Source organism: Mastigoproctus giganteus, chromosome 6 (genome assembly GCF_048544385.1).
Source record: "Mastigoproctus giganteus isolate SK-2022 chromosome 6, ASM4854438v1, whole genome shotgun sequence".
NCBI classification, from domain to species: Eukaryota; Metazoa; Arthropoda; class Arachnida; order Uropygi; family Thelyphonidae; genus Mastigoproctus; species Mastigoproctus giganteus.
Genome location: NC_143580.1, coordinates 19,009,825 through 19,035,080, shown reverse-complemented (window position 1 = coordinate 19,035,080; position 25,256 = coordinate 19,009,825). Strand labels below are relative to the sequence as shown.

The following is a 25,256-nucleotide window of genomic DNA, read 5'->3' as shown; positions in this document are numbered from 1 at the left end:
CACTGATATCAAGTGAACTAATGTGATTCATCCCCTTCCTTTTAAAGTTTATATAAGTAAAGAAGTTTTTGCTGCTTTTCTTTGAATCCTTTGCCAAAGATTTTTCATAATCTTCCTTCGCCGCCCTAACCTCTTTTGTGACTTGATTACAGACTAGCTTGTTTGTACCATAGGCTTCTGTGTCGTCTGACAATTTATATGCATCCCATGCATTTTTCTTCTCTGCCACGAGTCTCATTAGTTCATTTGACATCCATTTGGGACTGAACTTAGAGCAGTATTTCTTAGTTGGAACAAAAAGCCTAGTAGCTTCCAAGATTACTTTCTTGAATGCTTCCCATTTAGAATTTGCTTTGGTAACATCATCAGTTGGTCCGACTGTATAGAACCTAAAAAGTCTCAGAGACCACGGTAGTCGCCTTTACGAAAGCAAAAACCCTTCACTTTACCCCTGATAGTAGTTTCATCTTTAAGTAAATCTCACATCAGTACACTGTGATCACTGCCACCTAGTGGTTCCTTTACCTCTAAATTCTTAATGAATGAATAATCACTGCTAATAACCAGATCAAGTGTGTTACTCCCTCTTTTTGCCTCTCGAACATTCTGCTGCAGAAAACAATGACCCAGTAAATCCACAAAAGCTTTGCTATTGTGCAAGTGACCAACCCACAAGTTCCGGTCTATATCTGGAAAGTGAAAATCCCCTCATTACAAGACATTCTGGTTTACTGATCCACTCTATTTCTCTGTATAATCGTTCATTGATTTGCTTATGTCACAACAAACTGACTCAACATTGCACTGTCCATCTATGTAAACTGGATGCACTGCCTTAGATTTTGTGTTTCTCAACTAACAGCATAACCCCTCCTCCCTTCCTATCCTGTCCATCATTTCCGTACACATTTCAGTACACATTTCTTCATATCTTCCCCTTTCTGTACACATTTCTTCCTATCCTTTCGGTACTCCCCAAATTCCAATTCTTCATTCCTTATATCTGAGGGGCATCACGTCTCTGATATCCAATAATATCCAACATGGATGTCTTAACCCGCACTTTAACCCTAATTCGCGACTTTTTTTTCAGCATTGATCAGTACTTGTTAAGTAAATCCGCAGATCTCCTACAATTAATGTCATTAGTGCCAACTTCTACAATGATATCACCTTTTGTGCCCTTCAAAGATGATATCTGCTCTATAACGTCATCAACTTTTGCCCCTGGTAGACTACTCTTTTTGCACAATACATTTCTCGGTTCCCTGACAATTGAGTCACCGACAGTAACTAACCCCTGTGGGACCAGCGCATTCTTCCCTAAAAGTTGCCGCTGTGTTGCCTAGTCCATAAGAGTGTGCTCTGGCGTTGCGTTAGGCAGTTGAGAACTTGATGGGCCTCCCATTTTAATTCCTTTCAGGCCATCCACCAGACTCTTCAAGCTCTCATAGACACCCATCAGAACGCTAAGTTGGCGCCTAATTTCTTCATATTCTCTGCACCACGCAAACAGACAAAGACATCCACCCTGGATACATCATGTCTTATTCGAGAGTCCGCAAACAAGTTGCATTTTGCCTATTTTTTTAGACTGTGATGCATTGAAGAATGGGCCGCTACGGATCTCTCGCGATCCACAGCACTTTCATTACTTGCGCTGTGGGGGGGGAGGAAATTTAGGGAGTCTTTTATATATATGTTTTTTACTCTTCTTTAATTTTATTTGAATATTAATAATAATAATATTATTAAATATTCCTTATTTTGTTTTGTTCCCTTATAGCTATACAGACCTCTTAATCTTACACCCTCACGTACACATCTGATTTTGCTTCACAGGAGAATTCCAGATTCAAGGGAACTTCTCAATTATGTATAATTCCCTTGGGAAAGGCTGAGTGTTCAAGAAAAGCAAACTCACTAATTAATAAATAACAATGTTTATTTACATATAAATATACAACATGAGATACAATTGAACTAGATAGTATGCAATATGACATACAAAGTTAAATCAGAGATACCTTGCATATATTATTCTTATTCCTGTTTCCCTTCACTAGCTAATCTGAGTTAACCACTATTAGAAAACACTTGATTCATTCTTCTTGCCCTAACTAACTCCTAACACTTATAAATTCACTATATCTATTCCACTTACTCCTGGATACAATTCTGTTTCATATATTAACAATAAAATATGCTACATTCATCATTCAGCTCTGTGTTCTCACCACACTGTTACAATATACTTGTAGACCAATCATAACTTTCCTAAAGTCTCTATTTGTTATTAGACTTTCAGATAAACCAACAAATCTTCATCAATTAAACACTATATTCAGAGTTGCTCATATAACTCAATTATCTATCATTAAAACATATTCAGAATTCCTCTTTATAAACTTTACTACCCTTCTAACACATTATAGCTATTTGTACATCAATTTAATCTATTACTCATTCCTTCGTTTCCCTTGCATTACACATTAACTCTTTTTAACATAATAAACTCTGTTAGTATATCTACCTTAGAGATAATTGATCTTTCATTTTACTTTCTAGTGCTCTCCCCTTTTCAATTAATTACTATACTATTTCACTAACAGTCCTTCTTGTTAACTTAGTATACTTAATATATCGCTCACCTACTTCTATCTTGTTCCTTTCTTTTCCAGGGAGGTTTCAAGTTTCCATCTTAGGCTCTCCAGACTGTCTTCTGAGAATCTCCATCATCTTCTTTTTCCTGAATCTGCTTCAGATAATTTTCCGGAACTCTTGGCTGCATGGGTCTGGCGTCCTTTCTCCACCTGATCGGACTACTCATTTTTCGGCTTTGCTCCTTCTAATAGGGCTGGCACTTTGCCCTCACCACCAGTTAGTTTCGATACGGGGGCTGCTTCCTACCGTCTGGGACATCGGGAGTCGATGTCTTCATCAAAAGGGGCTTTTTCTTTTTCCATGTTTTTTATGAAGATTATGAAATGAGAAGATTGGTCTTAACCAATCTTCTCATTTTATCAAACTTTCACTCTATCCTATTCGCCCATTTTATCTTTTCTCAAGCTGTCTCTTCAGTGCTCTATCCAACTCCTCATTTTAATAAATTTGTAATTTTCCCAGGCAGTCCATCACTTTGAAGTCAGCTGTTCCTGGTTATACTTAGCAGGTTTATTTCACAAGATTTACAAGACTTGCCATCACCGACATCTAGACACCAGTCTTAATTCTAATTCGAGCATTTGTCCCGTATTTACTTCCTGTCTCTTCTGCAGATGTCACCAATCAACGAAATGTCCCGACAGTACGGTCACTGCGCCTTTGTTTTCCTGAGTTAACACCTATTACCAACAGCCGTTGCTACCTGTTTCCATTCTTTTGGTTTATTCCTGTGTGCTGGGAACTGAAGTGCACCCCTATTGCCACTAGCCTTTCAGCTTACCGCTCCCTTTCTATAAACCTTGTCTAATTTAATTCCTAGCGAGTGGCCCATTATCTAAATAATATTCGTGACTTGTAAGGTTTTGCTGCCCCATATTGCTATATCAGAAGCTTTACTTTTAATAAATCTCCCTTTTGTATAAAATATTTTATATCTTACAGCGCAAGTTGCTTTGCTGGTCTAATCTGGGCGTGATACTATACAATAAAAATTAAATGGATTTATAAATTTAATTGATTAATTGCCAATACTATACAATGCTTATCTTGTGCTCATCAAGTTTGCAGTGTTTCCATGTGTTTATTATGCGAGTTACACCAACGTTTCTGTACAGTGACCTGACTGGTTATACTGTGGACCTGTGGTGGAAGATTGCGTCCCTAAACCTTTAGGTAATAACGATTTTTTCACGATCTGTTTCTTACATATACTGCGTTCATATTTACCGTCTTTGTTTGTCTCAAGGCCCGAATTTTTACTTTAGAATTTACTGGCCTTCAGTGCTCGCCAACACCTCACCGCCTCCGAGCTATATCAGAAGGTCAAATAGTTCCAACACGTTGTGAGTTTGGCCTCAGTTAATCACTTGAAATGTGCAAATTTTACAATTCTGACCTAATTTTCGCACCAGTCTGTCTTGCGAGACCGGCATGCGCATCATGCTGCTAACCTGACTAATTGCTTCAAGACTTAGTCCCTGCCTCTTCTCTTCCCCGGATACTGCCTTTCACGACGTGAAAAAGAAGAAAAAATAATAAAATAAAATAACTCGTTTGTGTCACTAACCGAGTGTTTCAGAAAATAAGCAGTCGATATTCTGGAAAATTTTCGGAGTTTTTAGACAAGGTACAGCCAAGGACTAGACTTATAGAATTATTATTGATTCGGTTTGATTTATATTTATTGTACAAATAATGACGTCTAATGACAGCTCCTCTTCATCCGGTGAGGATGAATTTGATAATTTTCCCCCAATTCCGCCTAATGAGCCACGGAGGACTCCCCATCTAAACTCCTTTTGTCTCGGTGGGAGACTGCTGCTTCTGCAGATGAACAAGTTAAGCTAAAGCCTTTAGAGGCAGTCGAAAGTCCTTCTGGACGTTTGCTTCTGGACTCATTTCTTTCTCCAGGTTGGGGATTCCTTCCGATTCCAGAAATACAGAAAATAAGCGTCACTAGATCATCTCTAAGCTGCATAAAGAACTGAGATATCTTTTATTAATTGCAATGGAAACGGACTCACAGAAACAGCAGCGAACGTCATCCATGACTTGTGGTCAAACCTGGAGATAATTGCCACGGAGCAGCCAATCGACAACGAGAAACTGCGGGCCGTCAACGATGAGCTAGGATCCAGAGCGATCATCCTCGAAAAAGTCTTAGACACTTTCACTATAAACCCACATACATTTTCATATATCCCAGATCACACTCCATCATTTGTAGAAGTTTTGATGGAGGGCATCTCCCCACCTTCTTCTGGTACCAACAAACCGTCCACAACCTCGGCTTCAAACAGCCTTCAAATTGGCCGCAAAACCAAACCACCACAGAATGTTCTTCTACTGAGAGCCAATGACACCAGCGATCAGAAAACTAGCTATGAGGTGAAGGAGTTTGTATCCAAAAGGCTCAAAAGTGACCTCAAGATGGTTAAAGTAAAATCGCTCAGAGCGATAAGAAATGGCGGAGTCATCGTGGAAACCGTGTCCAAGGAAGATCTCAATACCATCTCCTCCTCTGCGTCACTCTCTGCTGCTGCTGCTGGCGTCGCCACATCTTCTCGCAAAAGATCAGATCAAATCAGATCCTGCAATTATATTCTAGGCATTCCCAAAACTTAGGGAAATGAAGACTAATTAGAGAACCTTTACTTTAAGAACCTCATTGATTTAGGGTTCTTATACGAGGAAATAAAGGTGGCCACTACGTTCCGGTTCAAGACCAAGTCAAACTCATCCTCGACTAATCATATCGTGGTTGGTCAGCTTTACACCAACGATCTATAAAGAAGTACAATCCCGTGAACGGGTGTTCCTTGGCTATGGCTCCCACAAGTTTAAAGCATTTACGATAGTAACCAAATGCTCTCCAATCTGTAGTCACTGTGGCCGTATTGGGCACGTCATTGCAGAGTGCGCCCACACAAAGACGAACAGCCTGTCTGCATTGACTGTAAGAGGCGCAAGAGGGCTTCACAGCACTCGGTGAGAGATACAACCTGCCCTGAATACCAACGTGCCCTGGAAATGACACGACTCAGAACTGCTGATGGAGAGTAATCCAAACAACTCTGCATTTCAGGTGAATCTGAATAAAACGTCTTCTGGTGATGTTCACTCTCATTTTTCTCCTGCATTCTACAAACCCTTAAAATTCTTCAAATCAATGAACATAGGTCGCGAATCGTCGCGGATGAGATTCGGTTGGCTGGAGAGCAAAACGCTGTGAACGTGATCTCTATCCAGGAGCCCTACTCCTCGAAGAGTCAGTTTGGGCATATCTCCAAGATTACGGGCTATTCCATTTATACACTTGTGGTACGTGTGCCTCAAGACCGTAAAACATGCATCATAATTTTAAACAGAGATTTAGAAGTTGATGTTGTTCATGGTGATTTGCCCACAACTGTCGACTTGTGGGCAAATCACCTTCTCATCTCTCTACTTCCAGCTTCTGTCAATCTACTGTTCCCCTTCTGCAGACTTCAACGTCTCATTAAACTTCTTGGAGTTCGCGCTTAAATTCCTTTGCTGTAGGAATATCCTGATTACCTCGGATGTCAATGCATCCGAGGTAATCAGGATATTCATTTCTGGTTCAGTGCTGTTTCTGAAGCCCGAAGTCTTCTTTTTGAGGACTTTATTTTAAGTCACAATCTTGCAGTCCATATTCGATCGGGCCAGCTCTCCACCTATTGCAGCTCAACTGGTGAGTCGAAAATTGACGTTACACTCGCCACCAGTGACTTAAATACACGCATCAGTGACTGGGTTACAATCCCAGATTGGACACTTAGCTATCACAGAGCCATTGTGTTCCACGTTTCTGTCGATGCACTTAACAACTGCAACTCACCTAGAACACCAGACTTCGTCCGGTTCTGCACAAAAACTGTTGACTTGGACTCTTTTGATTCCTCCATCACTAATGACTTTCCATCAAACCTTCCAGACAGCTTCAGCTTAACTTCTGTAGAAAATCTGGCCGAACGTATTGAACAATCCTTATAAAAGCCTCCTATAAATGAGCAAAGAAGAAGACCATCCGCTCTAAACTCCCGTCCTGGTGGCTCGCGGAACTTACCATTCTTCGAAAATCAGTTCACCGCGCTCGACGGTTCTATCAGCGACACCTGGCCTAATGCTATTATATAATGACTACATTGCCAAAAAGAATGCGTTTAGTAAAGCAATTGCAATGAGAAAAAGAGAAACCTGGACCGTTTTTGTAAAAAAATCCAACAGCAAAAACCTATGGGGCCTCATGTACAAGATAGCGCGGGAGAGAACATTTACCTCTTATGTCCTCGGCACTGTTACCACTGAGTCTCATGAAACCTCTGGATGGACAGTCGCTATCAACCAACTTCTTGACAACTTATTTCCTAAGGTTAATCCTTTTGAAGATTCTTCAGATCATATAGCAATTCGGGTGGCAAATAACAAGTACACCACTGAGGAACGTACCGAGCCATTTACTTTACAGGAACTTACCTCGGTGGGCAAGAAGATCAACGTGAAGAAGTGCCCATGAATGGATATGATTGAATATGTGTTCATTATCCGGCTATTAAAATTAAGACTTCTCTACGTGCTCTTTCTCTTCAATAAATGCCTCATGGAAGGCATCTTTCTCTCTGTTTGGAAGGTTTCTTTGCCCCGTCTTATCAAAAAGCTAGATAAGCCTGCTTCAAATCCACGTGCCTACAGACCAATTGGGCTGCTTGCTAATCTAGGGAAGATTTTGAAGCGGCTTATGGCTCTTCGACTAACAGCCATGTTTCAACAACAAAATCTCTTTTCTGCCTGTCAATATGACTTCACCCCAGGTCATTCTTGCGAGCAGGTCTTGTCTGACTTTGTCTGGCACACTGTAAGTTCTAAATCCAAATTAGAACTAGCTATTATGGTCGACTTCGAGGGCGCCTTCGACACTGTCTGGTGGGAGAGCACCCTTGAACGTCTCCGGTCTGCTAGATGCTCCTTTGATATGAACAAATTATTTGAAAGCTATTTCTCTGACCGCTCAATAATTGACAAGTCAAAATTCCTTCAAATCTCTAGGAAAAGTTTTCGAGGGTGCCCCCAAGGTTCAGTCCTGGGCCCCTTATCTGGAACATTGTGTTCAAGACTGGCTGGGCCGCTTTCTCCAGAATTGCAAAAATTTTACTTTCGCCGATGACCTGGCAATTGTGGTCTCAGGCAGTTGGAGGTGAATTCAAACCGGATTTTAACTGTCCTTTCCACCTGGTCATTGGCTAACAAACTTAAAATTAATCCAGTGAAAACAAAAATGATGCTTTTTAAATCCAAGTTGGATCTCAGGCGGCCTCCCCAAGTCAAACGTTTTGGCAAGCTGCTGCCTATAATCACTGAGGCAAAACTCCTTGGGATCTTTATTGACCATAAGCTTTCCTTCAATCCACATTTGATTCACATAAGTACTAAAATCAAAAAAATTCACAGGGTGAATTATTAGAATTTCCAGTGGGGAGTGGAATCTCTCAAGGAAGTCACTCTTTCTCTACTATAATGCTGTTTTCCTGCCTATGTTCACCTATGCAGCAGGGCTTGGTGTCATCGCGCCATCAATTCCAAAATGAGGTTAAAACTGAATTTCATCCAGCGGAGCATGCTCTTCTCTATTCTCAGAGTCTGTAGAACAGTTTCCACCGCTGCAGCGCAAGTTATTGCGGGGTCCCTTCCGTTGGATCTAATTTTCATCTATCGTGGCCTCTGCTTTCGACTCAAAAAACAAATACCTTAAGAATTACTTGGTATCCAGCTAAATTTAAATGAAGATCCTAAAAAAGAGAAATCCAGATGCTTTAACGGGCTAATTAGCATCTTGCAGATCAGATGGGATACGACCGCACTTGGATCGGCGACAAGAAAATTCCTGCCTGATGTGACCTTCTTACTCTCTAAATCGGTTAAAACCTGGTGCTCCTTAATTATGGAAACTTCCTTTCTGGTAATTGGACATGGCTCTCTCAATAAAAAACTCTTTCAGTTTCGCTTGCATCACACCGATCTCTGCAGCTGCGGGAATGCAGAAGATTGGAGTCACCTGCTCTTTAACTGTGCAATCTACGAGTATCTTAGGGTCAAGCTCCGAAATGACGTTCCAGATCTCTCTCCAGGGCGGGAGGAAATGCTTCTGCAGAATAAGAACCATCTCTCAGCTCTTCTGTACTTTGCCTCCGAGGTGTTTTCTCGCAGAAAGAGAATCAACGCCGCAGTACTGAACCAAAACATTCCACCAAATAACCTGTGTAAGCGGGACAATAGTTTGCTTCTCTGCTATCCTGGATGATAAAACAGGTACTTCAGGAAACATTCAGAAATTTCTGCGCATGCTGGGCTGCTCATGAATTCAGCATAATTGCATCAAAATTCGATTTATTTTCTTCTTTGGTTGATGTACTCAAGAATTGTCACCGCACTGATCCTAAAGGTCACCAGTTCCACATATAAATTATCCTGGATACAAGAGTCCTTATTGAAGACTATTTTTTTTTCCACTAATGTTTTTTATTTTATTTTATTTTATTTTATTTCAACCAGCACCACGGGTTGTGTTTATTTATTATTTTTTTGTTTAATATATTTTTTTCTTTCTCTCGCTCCTCACTTTTCCTCTGGAATGGGCCCCCCGAGGAATGTGGCCCACCTTTTGGCAACATAAGGTGGGTCAGAGTCTCTTTTGAGACATTACGTGCTCTATTGGAACTAGCCCACATTCCCATGGTGTGGAGGAGTACCCAGAATCATTTGTCCGGGTGACTGATGCTTCTAGGTTGCCAAGTGGACAGAACATAACAGAATACATACAAACCTACATCACACACATAAAAATTCCTTGCGTCATTGATGGGTTTCAGACTCAGGTCCTTTCCACCCAGTGTGAGGAGAAGGATGATCATACCAACTGTGCTGCCCACGAGGACAATTTAGGGATTTTTAAAATACAAAATCTAGCAGCAAGCTGCCGATTTCAGGTTCAACAAAAATATATGCTTTGATTTTTTCAGTGTAATCGAAATAAGAAAGACGTTTTAATCAAACATACTTTAAGTAATTTCGTTCCTTATCAGAGACTTAACGAACTGCTACTTTAAACGTAGCTTTATGTGCACAGGAGATATCAGTACCTTTTGTTCTTTATAGTGGCTTGTCTTTAATGTTGTTTACGTGATAGACCACCTCCATGTCCACACTTACGTTTCCCAATTTTCAGATCTTGCTCGACTTCCTCAATCGCACAGAAAGAAAGGCATTTTTGTGTAACTAAGTTGCTGGTTCAGAGACCAATAACTTTAAAACCTCGACACATTTTAACCAACTACTCTTTAGAGGAACAGTGTGTGGTTATAGAATGGAGACTGGGCCAAAAACATTCTCAGCGACCAAATGTTTCCTTATCGACTAATGGCCGAACATCCAAAGGATAATACAAGAATACTTTATGAAACAAATAAACAAAAACCAGCTTACTACTTGTTCGATTTTAATGAAATTCAGAGGCCCTCGACAGATCTGCCCAACATGTTAAAGATAATGAAAAAACGACTTACTCTGCACAGCCCACGTCTTCAACTGTCGTAATGAGGTGCTGAATTTCACCATGGACTGCACACACGACGAAGATACTTCTTCTTCTAGAAAAATTCTCATCAGTTTAGGAAATAACATTTTCCCGATACTGTCCGACAGTTGTTGGAGGATCCCCGTCATTATGTGGGCTGCGAGGTACCTGTCGGGAGCCTTCGAAATTGAGAGAACCTCGAAAGTTCCATTTTGTGTTTCTAAATCCACTGGAGAGTTGATGGAAATGTTTGTGGTGGCATGGTCATCGCTACAAACTAGAACAATAAACCAAAGACACGGAACGCATAAAATCCAACTGTACGCCATCGCGGTATTTGACTGAATGAAGTGTTTGGGGGTCTTAGTAAAAGTAAAAAGACTTTTCCTTTAATCGTGTTGTTTTCTGGAAATACGTGTCTGAATCACAGTGAATTTGCTAAATAATCCACTCACGCTTAGTGAACTCGTGTGCGGCTGGAGAGACCTTGAGAAAGCAGAACTTCTTTAATAAAATATCGAAGAAACAGGTTTACGATGAAATATTATGGACATAAATAATATTAAAAAGTGATACTGAAAAGCAAAAAAGCTCTTTCTCTCTCTCTTTCCCCGCCCTTCCTACTATGAAAACAGTAAACAACCTTGTTTTCAAAATCTCTTCAAAATAATTGAAATTTCTTTCAAGATTTTATCCCTGAAAAGGGTGAATTCTTGACAACTTTGGACAGCTAAATTCGTTAAAGAGCAACAAATTCATCTTAACAATTAACTTAATTTCAAATTATAATTAATGATATTAATAAATAATTAAAATAGATTTTAATATTTTATTATTATTATTAAAATCAGTTTATTTTCCAAGAAACCTTGGGTTACCCTGAGACGGCTCTGTGCCAAAAGGGTGTGAATATTTACAGACTAAGGTGTGAGGAACACAATGTCCAATAAAGAAGAGTACATGCTTGCTCGACCCGAGACTTTTACAGGATTAAATACATAATAATGTACAAAATATACAGTAATATACAAAATATATGATTGCATGAAGACAAAAAGTCTTTGTCATATACAAATAGGCAAGTTGAAAAAAAAAAAAAAAACAGTCTGTCCAGGAGCAGTTGAGTATTATAAGTTCATAATCTGGTAGCAGTTCTTGAGGATTTCCTTCCTGTAGGGCTTGTCTTCACAGAACCTATCAGGGTGGATCCTAAATTTATTGAAGATCCGAAGACAATTGGCTGGAGACATGTTTCTCAGGGAATCAATGTTTGACAGCGTAAGACCTAGATGGAGACAGGAGTCGGGGTGCTCCCCTCTTGCCCTCTTAGGGCCAGACATGAATGTGGATACCGATGGAGCATCAATTCGCCTCGTTATAAGCCGTGCAAGCGTGAGGACATTTTTTGTCATGATGATATGTCTTCAGGGAGTGGTGCCCAGATTTGTTTGTAGGATAGATCTGGAGATAGTTAGGGGGTGGCCTACCACCCTTTTCATCCATCTAAGCAACCAGTACTCTAAACTGAGATACTTCTGAAGGTATGAGGCAGGGGCAGATGACCAAATTTCTGAACCATAGAGAGGAATCGGCATAATACACCTCAGGATGTGCCGAACAAGCAGCGCTGTTTGATGCACACCAACGAGCCCTTGACGCACTGCCCAAAGAGCAGCGTACGTCTTCTGCCTCATCCTGGCAAAGTGAGACTGAAATTTTAGCCCAACGTCCCAATTGAGGCCAAGATCAGTATGAGAGGTCACCTTTTGCACCGGTTCCTCACTAACAAAGATTTGGATATCATTTTTGTCTTTCTTCTTGGTTATCGTCAGTTGTGCTGATTTGGAAGGGCTCAGATGCAGCCCCATTGTGGAAAGATAACTTTCCAATATCAATATCTGCCTAGAAGCTTGTTGGTTGATATCTTGAATCTGATGATTATGATCTAAGCTCACGTAGAACTTCAGATCGTCGGCATAAGAGACAAAGTTCCGATTCTGAGCAAGGAAAGGCTCCAAAACTGCTGCAAACAGGATAGCTGACAGTACGCTTCCTTGCGGGACGCCTCTTGAGACGTCAATAGTTACTTGAAAGTCATTTTGGGTCACAGACAGATGTCTAGGGAATAAAATAGACTTCAAAATTTGAAGTAAGGTATCCGCCAGGCCGAAGTAGTGTTTCAGAATGGTAAAAAGAGCTGGGAGGTATATTCTGTCATAAGCCGATTTTATGTCGAGGAATATGATATCAATCTGTGATTTGTTGTTAAGGGTGCGCTGAATTCTGAAGAGGGTATCAAGAAGATTGGTAATTGTCGACCTCCTTTGTAGAACGGTATGCACGTACTCGGGCCTGTGTGAAAAGCAATACTGCGCAATTTTTGGCTGAATTACTTTTTCGAAAATTTTGAGTAAAGAACAACTGATGGATATTGGTCAGAGGTCTTTAGGAGATTTGGATTTCTTGATCTTTGGAATGGGCTTAACATGGTAAGTTCTCCTAACTGAAGGAATTAAACTATTCCAGATAGCAGGACTTGTCTGAAAAGTGAAGGAGAAGATCGACTATATATGGGCTGCAAATTTTGATAATAAAGAGTGGGAAACCATCCGGACCTACAGTGGCTTTTTTGGGTAGTTTATTGATGACATCAATTAGGGCCTCTCTAGTTATTTCTATTTCAGACAAGTGTGCCCTAGGTAACCAGTCCTCCTGCAAGAGAAAGGAATCAGAGTCAGGAAAATCTGCCTGCTCTAAGCTGAACTGTGATCATTCCTGGACAAGCTTTTTGTAAATGGCTAGATGATGATGATGATGTGAAAGGATCCTTCTACCAGTCTTCAGCCTATTGAGAACAGCTTGGTTAAGGACCAGCCTTTTCTTTTTCAAGGAGCAAGCTCTTTCTTTCTTAAAGATGGAATGGTCTGAGGGAAGTTGAGTTTTCTGCCATTTCCGGTAGGCCTTCTGCTTCTTGATGAAAGCCATCTTAGTTTCCTTATTGAAACCCCGATTCGATCTGTTATCAATCCTGGTGATTCTGGCTGCACCAATGTAGTGCAATTAACTTCAGTTGTTCCAACAAGAGCATAACGGCATCCTCCAACGGCTCAGAATAGAGATCACCCCAGTCAAACCTAATCAAACATTGGAGAATAATCTCTGGCTTCAGATATTTGGTAGAGAAGGCTATCCTAGGCAATTCAGCAGAGTACTCGTCAGATAACCCAAGGGAAGTGCTCTGTAAGGATAGTTTACATGAAATTGGCAAGTGATCAGATTGGAATCTCAAGTTGCTAGGAAGGAGTTTGATATCTTGTAAGTTGTGGAAGATTAGGTCCAGCGCTTGACACGCTCTAGTTGGTTGCGTCACTAACCGTGTAAGGTTAAAGGCCCGAAGAGTGGCCTCAAGGCCCTCAAGGGCATTCCCATGCCTGGACAGTGGAAAGTTAAAATCACCTGCTACAACAGTTGGAATTTTAGGCACTAAGTTCGTTGCTAACCACGTGAGCAGCTCCGCTCTAGAGTCTTCATTGTGGTCCGGAGGAAGGTAAACCAGGCAGCATTGGATTTGAAGAAGAGGACTGCTCAGCGTCAGGGAGCCTGCCCCAAAGTTGTTAGACTAGCTCTCTCGTGTCCTTATTGGCTGGAAACGATCGTTGAACAGGATTTCGACACGTCCGCCTCGCCCGTTAATCCTGTGATTCCCAATGTGTTTGTAAGGGGTGTTAAAATGGTAAGATCAAGCTGTCTATCCGCCGCTAACCATGTTTCTGTAAGGCAGATGACATCAAACTCATTAAGCAATAGCAGACTCTGGAGACCATGAAGCTTGTTTTTTAGGCTGCGTACATTCTGCATAAACCAAAGAATCTCTCCTCCGTGTGAACCTTGTAGCAAGTCATCCTTTTGTATGTTTAAAAAGGCGAGATAAACAGTCATCCTATGGCTGTTTATCTCGCTTGGATCCGTTGTAAGCGATAGATCTACTCCTCTCTTGGAATGGCTTTATAAGGGTGCCTACCGGCCAGCAGCTAGAATCCAAGACGATATGCTTTGCATTCGCAGGGCAGGAGATGATAAAGGAAGAATAGGCCGGGTGTCTAGTTTTGATAGCTTTTGCGTCTAAGTTGATCCCATGTTCTTGGGCAAAGAGTGCCCTGACACTTTCCGCTTTTGTTGCTGGGCCCAGTCTGGAAACAAAAATTCTCTCTCGGGTCTGGACATCTGAAATATTATATCTCCTCAAGTCTCCGCGACAGAGGGACCGAGGCAGGTTCAGTAGGAACCGACATATTAGGCTCCTCGCATGGAATTCTGTTACCTTGTGTTTTCACAGTCAAAACACTTTGATCGCAAGCCATTTGTGGGTTATGCCTGGGAAATTGTGCAAGGTAGTTAAATTGATCACAGAGACAGAAGGCATCCGCTTGAGCATAGATCCGCTCCTCCCTGTTTTGGCGTGTGGTTTCTCTCATCTCCATCCTCTTGTACCAGTGATGAGCCTGGCTCAGAACCTGGCCACCAGGCTTCTCCTGACGTCTTTTGCAAGGTTGGTGCAGATTAGATACACCAGGAATCATACACGTGTCCTGGATAAAAGGGCTGTCAGCCTCGAAGGTCGGATGGCACTGATGGAGAGCCGTGTGAGGGGGATGAGTACCCAAAGGGTTCAACATCACGGCCGGGACTACGATCTGTGTAGTTGTTCTGTCTGCAAAAAGGGACGAACTGTGCAGATTTTTGAGATCTCTTTTTCCTCGCTGGACGCGCTCAGTTTGAGTTGGAGGTCTTTGCAGTGCATCATCTGCTTCCTGTGAATGCTCCTGAGGTTCAAGATGGTTCATCACTGACGTCTGAGTAGAGGGAAACAGTATTCACTTATAAAGATTTTGAGATCTCTGAGTTGTTCATTCATTGCGAGCACTTGGTCGAGAATTTCCGTATTTTGGGCTCTGAGTTTTCTATTTTCGTCATTGAGGCAGGCAAGAGAGTCAATTATTGTGGACAGAATCTCCCTGAAAGTGATCTTAAATCTTTCAGGTAGTGCATTGAATATGGACGTGTTGTCCCTTAGAGCGCATTTAATTGACAAACTATCAAAGGGGCTATTAACCTGTAAGTCCTTTGAGGAGGCGGCAGGAGTAGTATGAAACTCCCTATCCGAAGAAGCAACATCTATCCCAAAGCATAAGCTTAAATCTTCAGGTGTTCTCAACGCAGACGACACAATACTACCTTCAATCGAACTGCGCACATCAAGAAGGCCAGATGGGTTTTTTTCTGCAAGAGTGATAGTGGATATCTCTTCCTTCGAGATGTCCGCGCTTTTTTGGTTACTTGCGCAAAGGTGGCAGGTCTATTTTCTTCTCTGTTGTTTGATCAACCTTTTAACTTTAGGTGGCTGGCAATCACGACAGAAGAATCTACAACACGTAACACAAATATACTGTATCATTTAAATGTACGTAATATACTGTAGTATTTAAATATAGCAATGGGTATATTGATACAATGTCTACCGACTAACTCAACAACTTTGTCAAAAATCCCTTTAAAACATTCCTTGCGTCATTGACTGATTCGATCTCAGACCGGTAGAATAGAAAATGTACGTTCAAGTACAAATGTACAATTTTTACCTTAATCAGTATCATTCGTGAATATATAAATCAACAATGGGCCCAATGCAGATCCCTAGGGGACTTCACTAATCACATCAGCCCACGACTGATAAATATTATCATTAAGTAAAAGTAAATGAAGGTGACAATAATTAGGAAATATTATTCAACTATTAAGAGATAATTAAATAGAATCCTCATTAAATTTTAAACTGCTATAACTCCTTAACTAATTATCCAATTTTAATGTAATGTGACTTTCAATAAGAAAATGTCAGAATAAAAAGACTATTTTTTATAATCAAAATTAAATACATGTTCAGTATTATTTTGTAACTCATGGTAAATTAATTTTAAATCAGCTTTTAAATTAAAATTTTTAACATCGATATCAGATAAGGTTTGACTTAAATTTCTGCCATGTAAATTTATAATAAATTTCTTTCTTCATTGAATTACCAAATAAATCCTTGAGTTAATCTTTGAAACTGAAATAAATTCCCAATTTTACTTATCTGCAGGTTCCCTAGTAAACTCTCCAGATCTAGCTTGATGTTTAGATATTAGATTCCAAACAATCGTTTCATGAAATTCTTCTATAAATCTTTCTGAGAATTTTTGTTCTTAAGAAATAATAATCCAATTGAGATAATCCTTAAATTGTCTAGCCAACTGTAATGTCTGGACAGTTCATCCCATTTTACAGTATTAGGTTTAAAGGCAGAGTCTTCAAGAATTTTCTTTTAATTAACAACTCTTTTTAAATTAAATACGACTGTCTTTTTACCCAATAATTGTAATTTTCCTTTCTTTTCTAGATAAAAGTATATTCAATAATCTACCCAACTGTGAAGTCTTTGGATAGATCTGTAGTACCATTATACCTATTCAAATCTAAAATATTTGAGGTATTAGGATACGAAAACATATTCAAGGAATCTCTTTATAATAAGTGGGAGGTACCGAGGTACCCCCTGTAGTCTTATTATTTATAGTAAGTTGTATCCTTGAAATTTCATTTTCATTAACTGTAGTGTTATCAGAGTTTGGTTGTTGAAGTGTCCTCCACGAAGGAAAAAATACTTATTAAACCTTGCATAAGTATACTATATTTTGAAAGTTAGTTAATATTTGCATTTCTTTCTCGATAAATGATTATACGCCTAGTGTTTAGTTGATATATCTATAAGAGGTTGTTTGAGTAAATTTCACATAGGATGTTCTACTTCCATTTAACAGTAAATTAATTGTAAAGAACTTTTAAACTTCCTCCACATGATTTTTCAAGCTTTGCTTTGCTTTAATCACATTTGCTTTTATCTTAGCCTTCTGAACGATGTTCCACCAGTAAGCCCTCCCAAAAGTCAAACTTCTGCAACTTCTTATTCTCATGATCTTTAAGTCCTCTTCTACGGCATCCATCCATCTTTTCAGTGATCTTCCTCTTGCCCTGATATGAATAGGTTTCCATTCCATTATCCTCTTAGTTCTGCTGTCATCCATTCTCATAACATGTCCCAACCGGGTAAGTCTCTGGTTCTTCAAAAATCTCACGATGTCCGCACCCTGAATAAGGTTGTCAAGCTCATGGTTCATTCTGATCCTCCAGGATCCATCAACATCTTCTACGGGCCCAAAGACTTTTCGCAAAATTCTGCGCTCCAACACCCTCCACGACTGCTCATCTCAACAATCGTAAGTCCTTTCTTACCAAGCATTATCAATCCTTCAATTGTAACAAATATAATACCACTTCCAGAAATATATAATAGATTCACAATGAAACATCAATTAATGAAATGATGTTTCATTGAGAGGAAAATAATGGTGGGTTAGGTTTTTGAATTATCAGAGTAAATGGGTAGCTTGTAGGTTTCAAGTTATATATTATATCAGATTGAATGCCATTATCATTAGCATCTTTTTACAACTGAACAATCAACTACTATTTTATCAACTCCAAAAGTAATATTAGGTGTATACTTGCCGTTATGCCTTCCAAAGTTAATTACTTAAAATTCGTTTTGTAAAACAACACCGGTATGCCTCTACATTATAACAGCTATTATCAGTTCACCTACAAAAGATCTGTTATCTTTAATCAGTTTTTCAATATTCAACCGCAAAATTTGCTTTAGACCCAAAAATACAGATATTAACCAGCAGATTCTTAAACAGGAGTTACCCCTTGCTACAATAAACCGAATTAGGGTACAAGCTAAGGATAGGATACAAAAAAACTACACTAAACAACAATAGTAATATCAAAAAATACTTTTAATTCTGTTCCATACATTCAACAGTGGCACAAGATTAACAAATTATTTAAAGATGCCGAATTTAAGATTGTGGCAAGACCAATACGAAAATTACCTCTTTCCTCTGTCGCGACACAAAACAATGGCTTGGCAGTGATCACAGTGTACTGATGTGGGATTTAGTTAAAGATATAATTGCCATCAGGGGTAAAGGAAACGGTGTTTGCTTCCGTAAAGGTGAGTACAGTGGTCTCATATTTTTAAAATTTTTACATTGGGACCAACTGATCTTGTTACCAACAACAAATTTTAAATTGAAGCATTCGAGGAATTAATCGTGGATGCTACTAAACGTTTCATACCTATTAAGAAATATTGTTCAAGGTTTAGGATTAAATGGTTGTCAAATGAACTATTGAGACTCGTAATAGAGAAGAAAAATGCATGGGATGCATATAAATTATCAAGCGACTCAGAAGCCTATGGCAGATATAAGCTAGTCTGTAATCAGGTCACGAAGGAGGTTAGGCAGGCGAATGCAGATTACGAGAAATCCTTGGCAAAAGATGCTAAGAAAAACAGCAAGGATTTCTTTACTTATATAAACTCTAAAAAAAAGGGGATGAATCTGATTGGTCCACTTGACATCGATGGTTCGACTGTTGATGATCCTGCTCAGATAGCAAACAAACTGAATGAGTATTTTGCATCTACATTAACATGCGAAGAGTAATTAAGGTTTGAAAATGGCAGAAGGTTACCAAATTGTTATTGTAGCAGGGTGCTAAATGATTTTGTAATAACTGAGAGCAAAGTGGAGGAGAAATTGTTGAAGTTAAACATAAGAAAGGCACCTGGGGTGGATGAGATCTATCCAATGATATTAAAGGAAGCGGCAAAGCAACTACGCAAACCCTCAGCCATAATTATGAGAGCATCCTTGGACTCAGGGGAGGTTCCCACGTACTGGAGATGTGCAAATGTATCCTCAATTCACAAAGGGGGATCGAAGGGTGACACGAGTAATTACAGACCAGTTAGTTTAAGTTCTGTTCCGGGTAAAATAATGGAGTCACTGGTTAAAGATGCATTGCAGGATTATCTAGACAAGACTGCAGCAATAATTCAAACACAGCATGGGTTTGTTAAGGGAAAGTTTTGTCTGACAAATTTGATCGGTTATTACAATGTGGTTACAAAGGAACTGGATGCAAAAAATAATTTCGATATCATATATTTGGATTTCAGGAACGCTTTTGACACTGTTGCGCATGGAAGACTATTGTACAAATTAGAGCAGAATGGTACTAAGGGTAAGTTGCTACAACGGATAAAAGGATGGTTGAGTGGGAGAAGACAGAGGGTAGTAATCAATGGGTGCTTTTTTTCATGGACTAATGTTATTAGTGGAGTCCCAGAGGCTTCGGTGTTGGGTCCTCTGTTGTTTTGTATATTTATCAATGATATTGATGGAGGTATATCAGGCTAAATGTCGAGGTTTGCAGATGATACAAAGTTGGCGGGGTTGTTAATGACAGCAATGGCAGTGTGTTACTGCAACAGGATCCGAAAATTTGGACATATTGGCTGAAAAGTGTCAACTGAAGTATAACCTTGACAAATGTAAAATACTGCATATGGGTAGAAGTAACCCCAGAGAAACGTACCAACTGTGTGGTACTACAGTTAAGGTGGTAGAATATCAAAAAGATCTGGGAGTAATTGTGCAGTCAGATATGAAGTTTACTGAATAATGCAGACAGGCTTCCAGGGCAGATCATGGGGTTTTGTCAATGATATATAGGAATTTTGCTAGCAGGAAGAAGGAGGTGATTGTCCCTCTGTATAAGGCAATGGTCAAGCCATGCCTTGAGTACTGTGTACAGGTCTAGAGGCCTCATTTTAGGAAGGATGTAGATTTGCTTGAGCGTGTACAGAGAAGGGCAACAAGATTGGTGATGGGAATGAAGGGATCCTCTTACCAAGAGAGGCTTAAATTCTGCAAATTGCAGTGACTTGAGACTAGGCACCTGCTCGGTGATCTGATTGAGGTGTATAAGGCCTTGAACGGGTTGAGCACGCTGAATTCTGATGGGATCCTTCCACTTGTTCAGATTACGAACTTAAGGGGGCATAAATTCAAATTAAGAAAAGACAAATGTAGAATAGATGTGTGGAAATTTGCCTTTAGCCAGCGGGTAGTTAATTGCTGGAACAAACTTCCATCTGTCCTTGTGGAAGTTAATAGGTTGAATAAATTTAAGGAGGAACTGGACAGGCATTTGGAGGGAATGGTGTGATTTTTTTTGTGTAATGCTGCATAAGTTCATACACTTGCTTTTTTGCATCGCATGCCCCTTCTACTACTACTACTACTATTTCTTGCAGTTATTTCGACTTGTCTTACCAAGGTTTTACGAGGTTCCGCTGAATATTCGAGTAAAACAGAATGCGTTCTCAGTTCGTGCTTCTCATTAAGCAGCGCCAGAATTAGCCTTTGATGCCGTTAACGAAAAGCATGCATTTTTAATTAATTAGGCCAAAAGTACTTAGTGTCCAACGTAATTATTCTAGACTATTAATTGGAGAAACCATCAAATTAAATTATATTCTGTAGTTTATCACTCAACATCTGTACTTTTTTATTAATATCAGTATCTGGTGAATGTAATTTTTATTCTGTTTGATTCAATATAACTTTCAAGATTTTATTGCACCTTGTTGATTAATTTTGTAAGGGATTCTTTATTACTTTATATGTCATTGTTTAAAATTTTTAATATCTCACTATCTTTGATATGCAAATCAATCATCCACTTTACAGAAACCTTTCTGAAATCTTCAAATATATCAGCTAATCACAACACATCAGTTTTAAATACAAATCAGCATATTCACCCAGGTTTTTATGTTTAAATGTTATCTTAAACATTTTCCTTTTTCGGGTAATTTAGTTTTTCAATTTCTAATGAATCCAGAGACTATGTATGGGTATCTCCTTTTCTTATTACTAATTCTAACTTATCTTCTCAAAAGTACTTTATGTTTTTTAAATGAACTTTTAAAGATTACTAGCAAGCTAATCTATATTAGTTCCCATAAATGTGATTGAAACTATAAATCTCAAATTACGTTTTGATAGTTGTCCTTGCTTAGGGTTTTCTTCATCATCTATGAAATATTCACCTTGAAATTTAGTTTCCTTATCGAAACCAATATATTTTTCTCCATTTTTTGCATTAATTTTAATATTTTCATCATTAAATCCTAAGTCCTTAATAAATCCTTCGTGATAATAAGTCCTAACTCCTTCGAGTTGATTCTCTCGCTGGCGAGATAATCATCTCAAATATTTGAGCTGGTTTGACAATGCATCAATCGGTCTTTTACCTTACTAGTACTAATGCTCGTTGGTATTCTCGGAAGGAGATGTCCCGGACAGAATGGTTATGTCCCGTCACGCCTTTTGCAGTTTATGAAACTAAGCTCTTCATCTCAATGGGGACACTTAGGTTGACATGCCCATTGCCAGCACAATGTCTGCATGAAGGGGACTGTGGGAACAATTCTAGGAGGTGTGCCCATAACCCAAGCAAAGCAGAAGAAACATTTTATGACCACAGTGAAGGGGTGAAATCTCTATTCATTACAGCAATGGAACATTCCGCTAGATGACAAGATACACTTGTAAATGTTTGGAGAAACAATAACAACACGGTGTTCTTTTGAACTGGATTCAGCTTTATTGGAGAATCTAAGAGTGGTTTCAGCTTTCACTTCCTCCCAAGAGAAAAGGTTTTCAAGGAGGTCCTCGTTGTACAGTTCATTGGAGTTCTCTTAAGCAGTAACGAAGAATTCGATTTCCTGGGTGGTGGGATGACTACACTTGCAGTAGACAAGAAGTTGCAGAGAGATCCTAGACAGGTCCTCTTGAGTGGCTGTTTCCAGCACACCCCAGTTTTTGAAAGCCCTCAGTGATCTTCCTTTGATACTTTTATAATGTCCTGAGTGTGTTGGTGACCAATTCTTTAATGTAATCGCTCGTTTTGTGCTCTGAAGCCTCATTGGCCACCAAAAGAGCAGCAAGTAATGGGTTTCCTGAGGGCAGCTGGAGTATTGCAACATTTTGCCTTCGTCTTCGGAAGCAGGCAGGGTTGTCCTAATTAAACGGAGCTCGCGTAGAAGGTAGCCCCAGACTGAAAGCCTAGGGTTCTCAGAGGAACTGGGGTCAAAACCATCAGCAACAAGCAGCTTGATAAAAGTGTCTACCACTTCTCCAGCACGGCGGTTCACGATCGGAACTCTTCGTTCACCGCTTTCAACTTTGCGTTGGCATTTAACAACTCAATGGTATAGATTTGCAGGCTCGACTAAAGCTTCTGGACAAAATTCTGTCTTGATGAAACGGTTGGCGCCATAGTTCAGGAACGAGACTAAGTTCTGTTGGAGTTCGAAGATGTCCCGGTTCAAGGCGGTTGGATCAGAAGTGGCTAGAATTTTGCCAAAACTCGAGCCACTTTTGTATGAATTCTGTATGAGTGTATGAATTCCCAACCCCTGGAGAAATTTGAGGATTGAGGCGATGATATGGGCTAGTGCAGTTTCAGGTCTCACCTCTAGGAGTTTTGTTTGCAGTAGAACTGGATGACAAGGCAGAGCAAGGTGGGTCGTCAGGTCTCTGGTCAGAAGATGCGGACTGTGGTTGGCCCTTACCATAGGACGGATATTCGGCACAGAAGAGGGCGGCTCTTGGCTTTTTGGTCCTCTTTTTGCTCTTCTACTTCTTCTTCTTCACTGCAATGTACGCACTCTTTAATGGAGCATAAGCATTAGTATTAGTATTAGTAATGGCCGCATGGTGCAAGAAAGCCTATGGCCTAGGCTGCACCAACCAAAAAAAAAAAAAAAAGAATAAAATAATGATAAAAAATAATAAAAATAATTAATAACAATTAATAAATAAATGGAAGTTAAACCTATCATCCTATGCGCTTCCCTGAACCGCAGGTACTATCCAGACGATCTTTAAATTTCCCTAAACTGTCAGCCTCTACCACACATGTAGGCAACTTAATCCAGTAATTTATAACTCGCTGGCTAAAATAAAACTTCCTGCAGTCCAATCTAAACATTTCCCCCCGTAACTTGAATTTATGTCCCCTAGTTCTAGCATCATTTCTAATCTTGAAAAGTTCGTCCTCATTCATTTTACTGATGCCTCTCAGAGCCTTAAACACCTCAATCAAATCTCCTCTAAGTTGTATAGTTTCCAAACTCTGCAACCCACATATATGAAGTCTTTCTTCATAAGGACGCCCTTTTGCCGATCTCACCAGGCAAGTTACCCGTCTTTACACCCTTTCAAGAAGCTCGATGTCTTTCTTTAGGTGCGGTCTCATATTTCTCCATACTTGAACACAGTATTCCAAGTGTGGTCTAACAAAAGCCTTATATAATGGGATTATCACGTCCCTATCTCTACATGTATTTGCAAAAGTTCGATAGATCATCGATAGGACACCATGGGCCTTCTATGCAACCTGTTTACAATGCTCAGAGAATTTCATTTCTGACCGTATCGTAACACCCAAGTCCCTTTCCTCCAGTACTGGCTTTAGTTGAACTCCACCAAGTTATTTTGGGATTACTGTTTCCCAGGTGTAATACCTTACACTTTGTTGGATTAAAGCACAGCTGCCATTTTTCTGACCATTCCTGAAGTCTATCTAGGTCTCTCTGAAGAAGCTCAGCTTGACAGTGATCATTAACTACTCTACCAATTTTAACATCATATGCAAATTTAGACATCACGCCCTCTATCCCTTCATCGATGTCGTTTATGAAAATTAAAAACAACAGTGGTCCTAGTACTGATCCTTGGGGAACCCCACTTCTTACATCAACCCAATCTGAGGAATAGCCATTTATCACAACCCTCTGCCTCCTGCCCTGAAGCCATCCTACTATCCATCTAAGGATTTTCCCAATGATTCCAACCTATTCCAGCTTATAAAGCAACCGCTCATGTGGGACTGAGTCAAAAGCTTTGCTGAAATCTAAATAAACAATGTCGAAATTATTCCTTAAATCCAGCTCGTGAGTAACCCTTTCGAAATAGCGAACTAGATTTGTTAAACATAATTTTCCCTTTACAAAACCATGCTGAGTATCCTTGGGAATTTCAATTCTATCCAAATGATCCCGAATTCCACCCTTGATCATTGTCTCCATGATTTTTCCTACAACTCAAGTCAGACTGACAGGTCGATAATTTCCCACTTCACTCTTAGAGCCACCCTTATGTATGGGAGATACATTGGCACTCGTCCAAACCAACGGAATCTCCCCAGAGTCTAGTGATGCTTGCATGATTAGCTTCAATGGTTCAGTTCACTCCCTTGTCGCCTCCCTTAAGATTATAGGGTATATTCCATCAACTCCAGGAGCCTTACTGGCCTGTAGGCTCGAAAGTTTTTTCATTAAATAATCTTGCGAAATTTCAATATCATTAATTACATATTTTTCAAGTTCGGTCCCACAATTTCCCATTGCCACAAAAAAGAATTTTCTTCTATAAATCGATGCAAAATAACGGTTGAGTTCATCTGCAACGGCAGCTGGTGTATTTATTACTGTCCCCCTTTCCCTTGCGCAAAGGTCCGATCTACTTTGGCCTACTCTTCTTGGAATTTATATATTAGGTAGAGAATTGGGTTGAGGTGGACTAATCGGGTCAGATTCTTTTTCATTGGCGGAATTAGAGCTCTCTCGCGCACCCATGATAGTTAGTTCAATCCATAGTTCAGGATAAAAGTATACACTGAAGCATGGGTGTAGGGATGGAGCTCAACAGAAATAAAAAGGTGGGTAACCTGATATTGTGCTGTCCAAGTGGTTTCCGTTAATAATTAAAGTATTAGTTCACAGCGCGTCCAATAGGGGAGCTGCCAATTCGGTGAGGAAACCAAAGTCGGAGTTAATAGCTAATTAGATACTATAAGCAGTAAATAAAGAGTTTGAGCTTCTGCAGACTGTTCAGGACCAAGATATCGACGAGGAATACTGTTACTTTCATAAAGAAAATTAGTCAAGAAACACTTGTCATGATGAATCGAACAATAC

General features: G+C 39.8%; 1 protein-coding gene across 1 annotated transcript in view; it reads right to left on the bottom strand.

Annotated features, from left to right (window-relative positions):
* The window catches only part of LOC150084031 (O-acyltransferase like protein-like), a 74,014-nt gene extending 63,414 nt beyond the window's left edge, over positions 1-10,600 (bottom strand). Inside the window, exon 1 of the mRNA XM_090375866.1 lies at positions 10,245-10,600. Coding sequence (XP_090231992.1) covers positions 10,245-10,584 — 340 coding nt within the window. The 5' untranslated portion in view covers positions 10,585-10,600. The remainder of the gene's footprint in view (positions 1-10,244) is intronic.
* Positions 10,601-25,256: the final 14,656 nt, after the last annotated feature.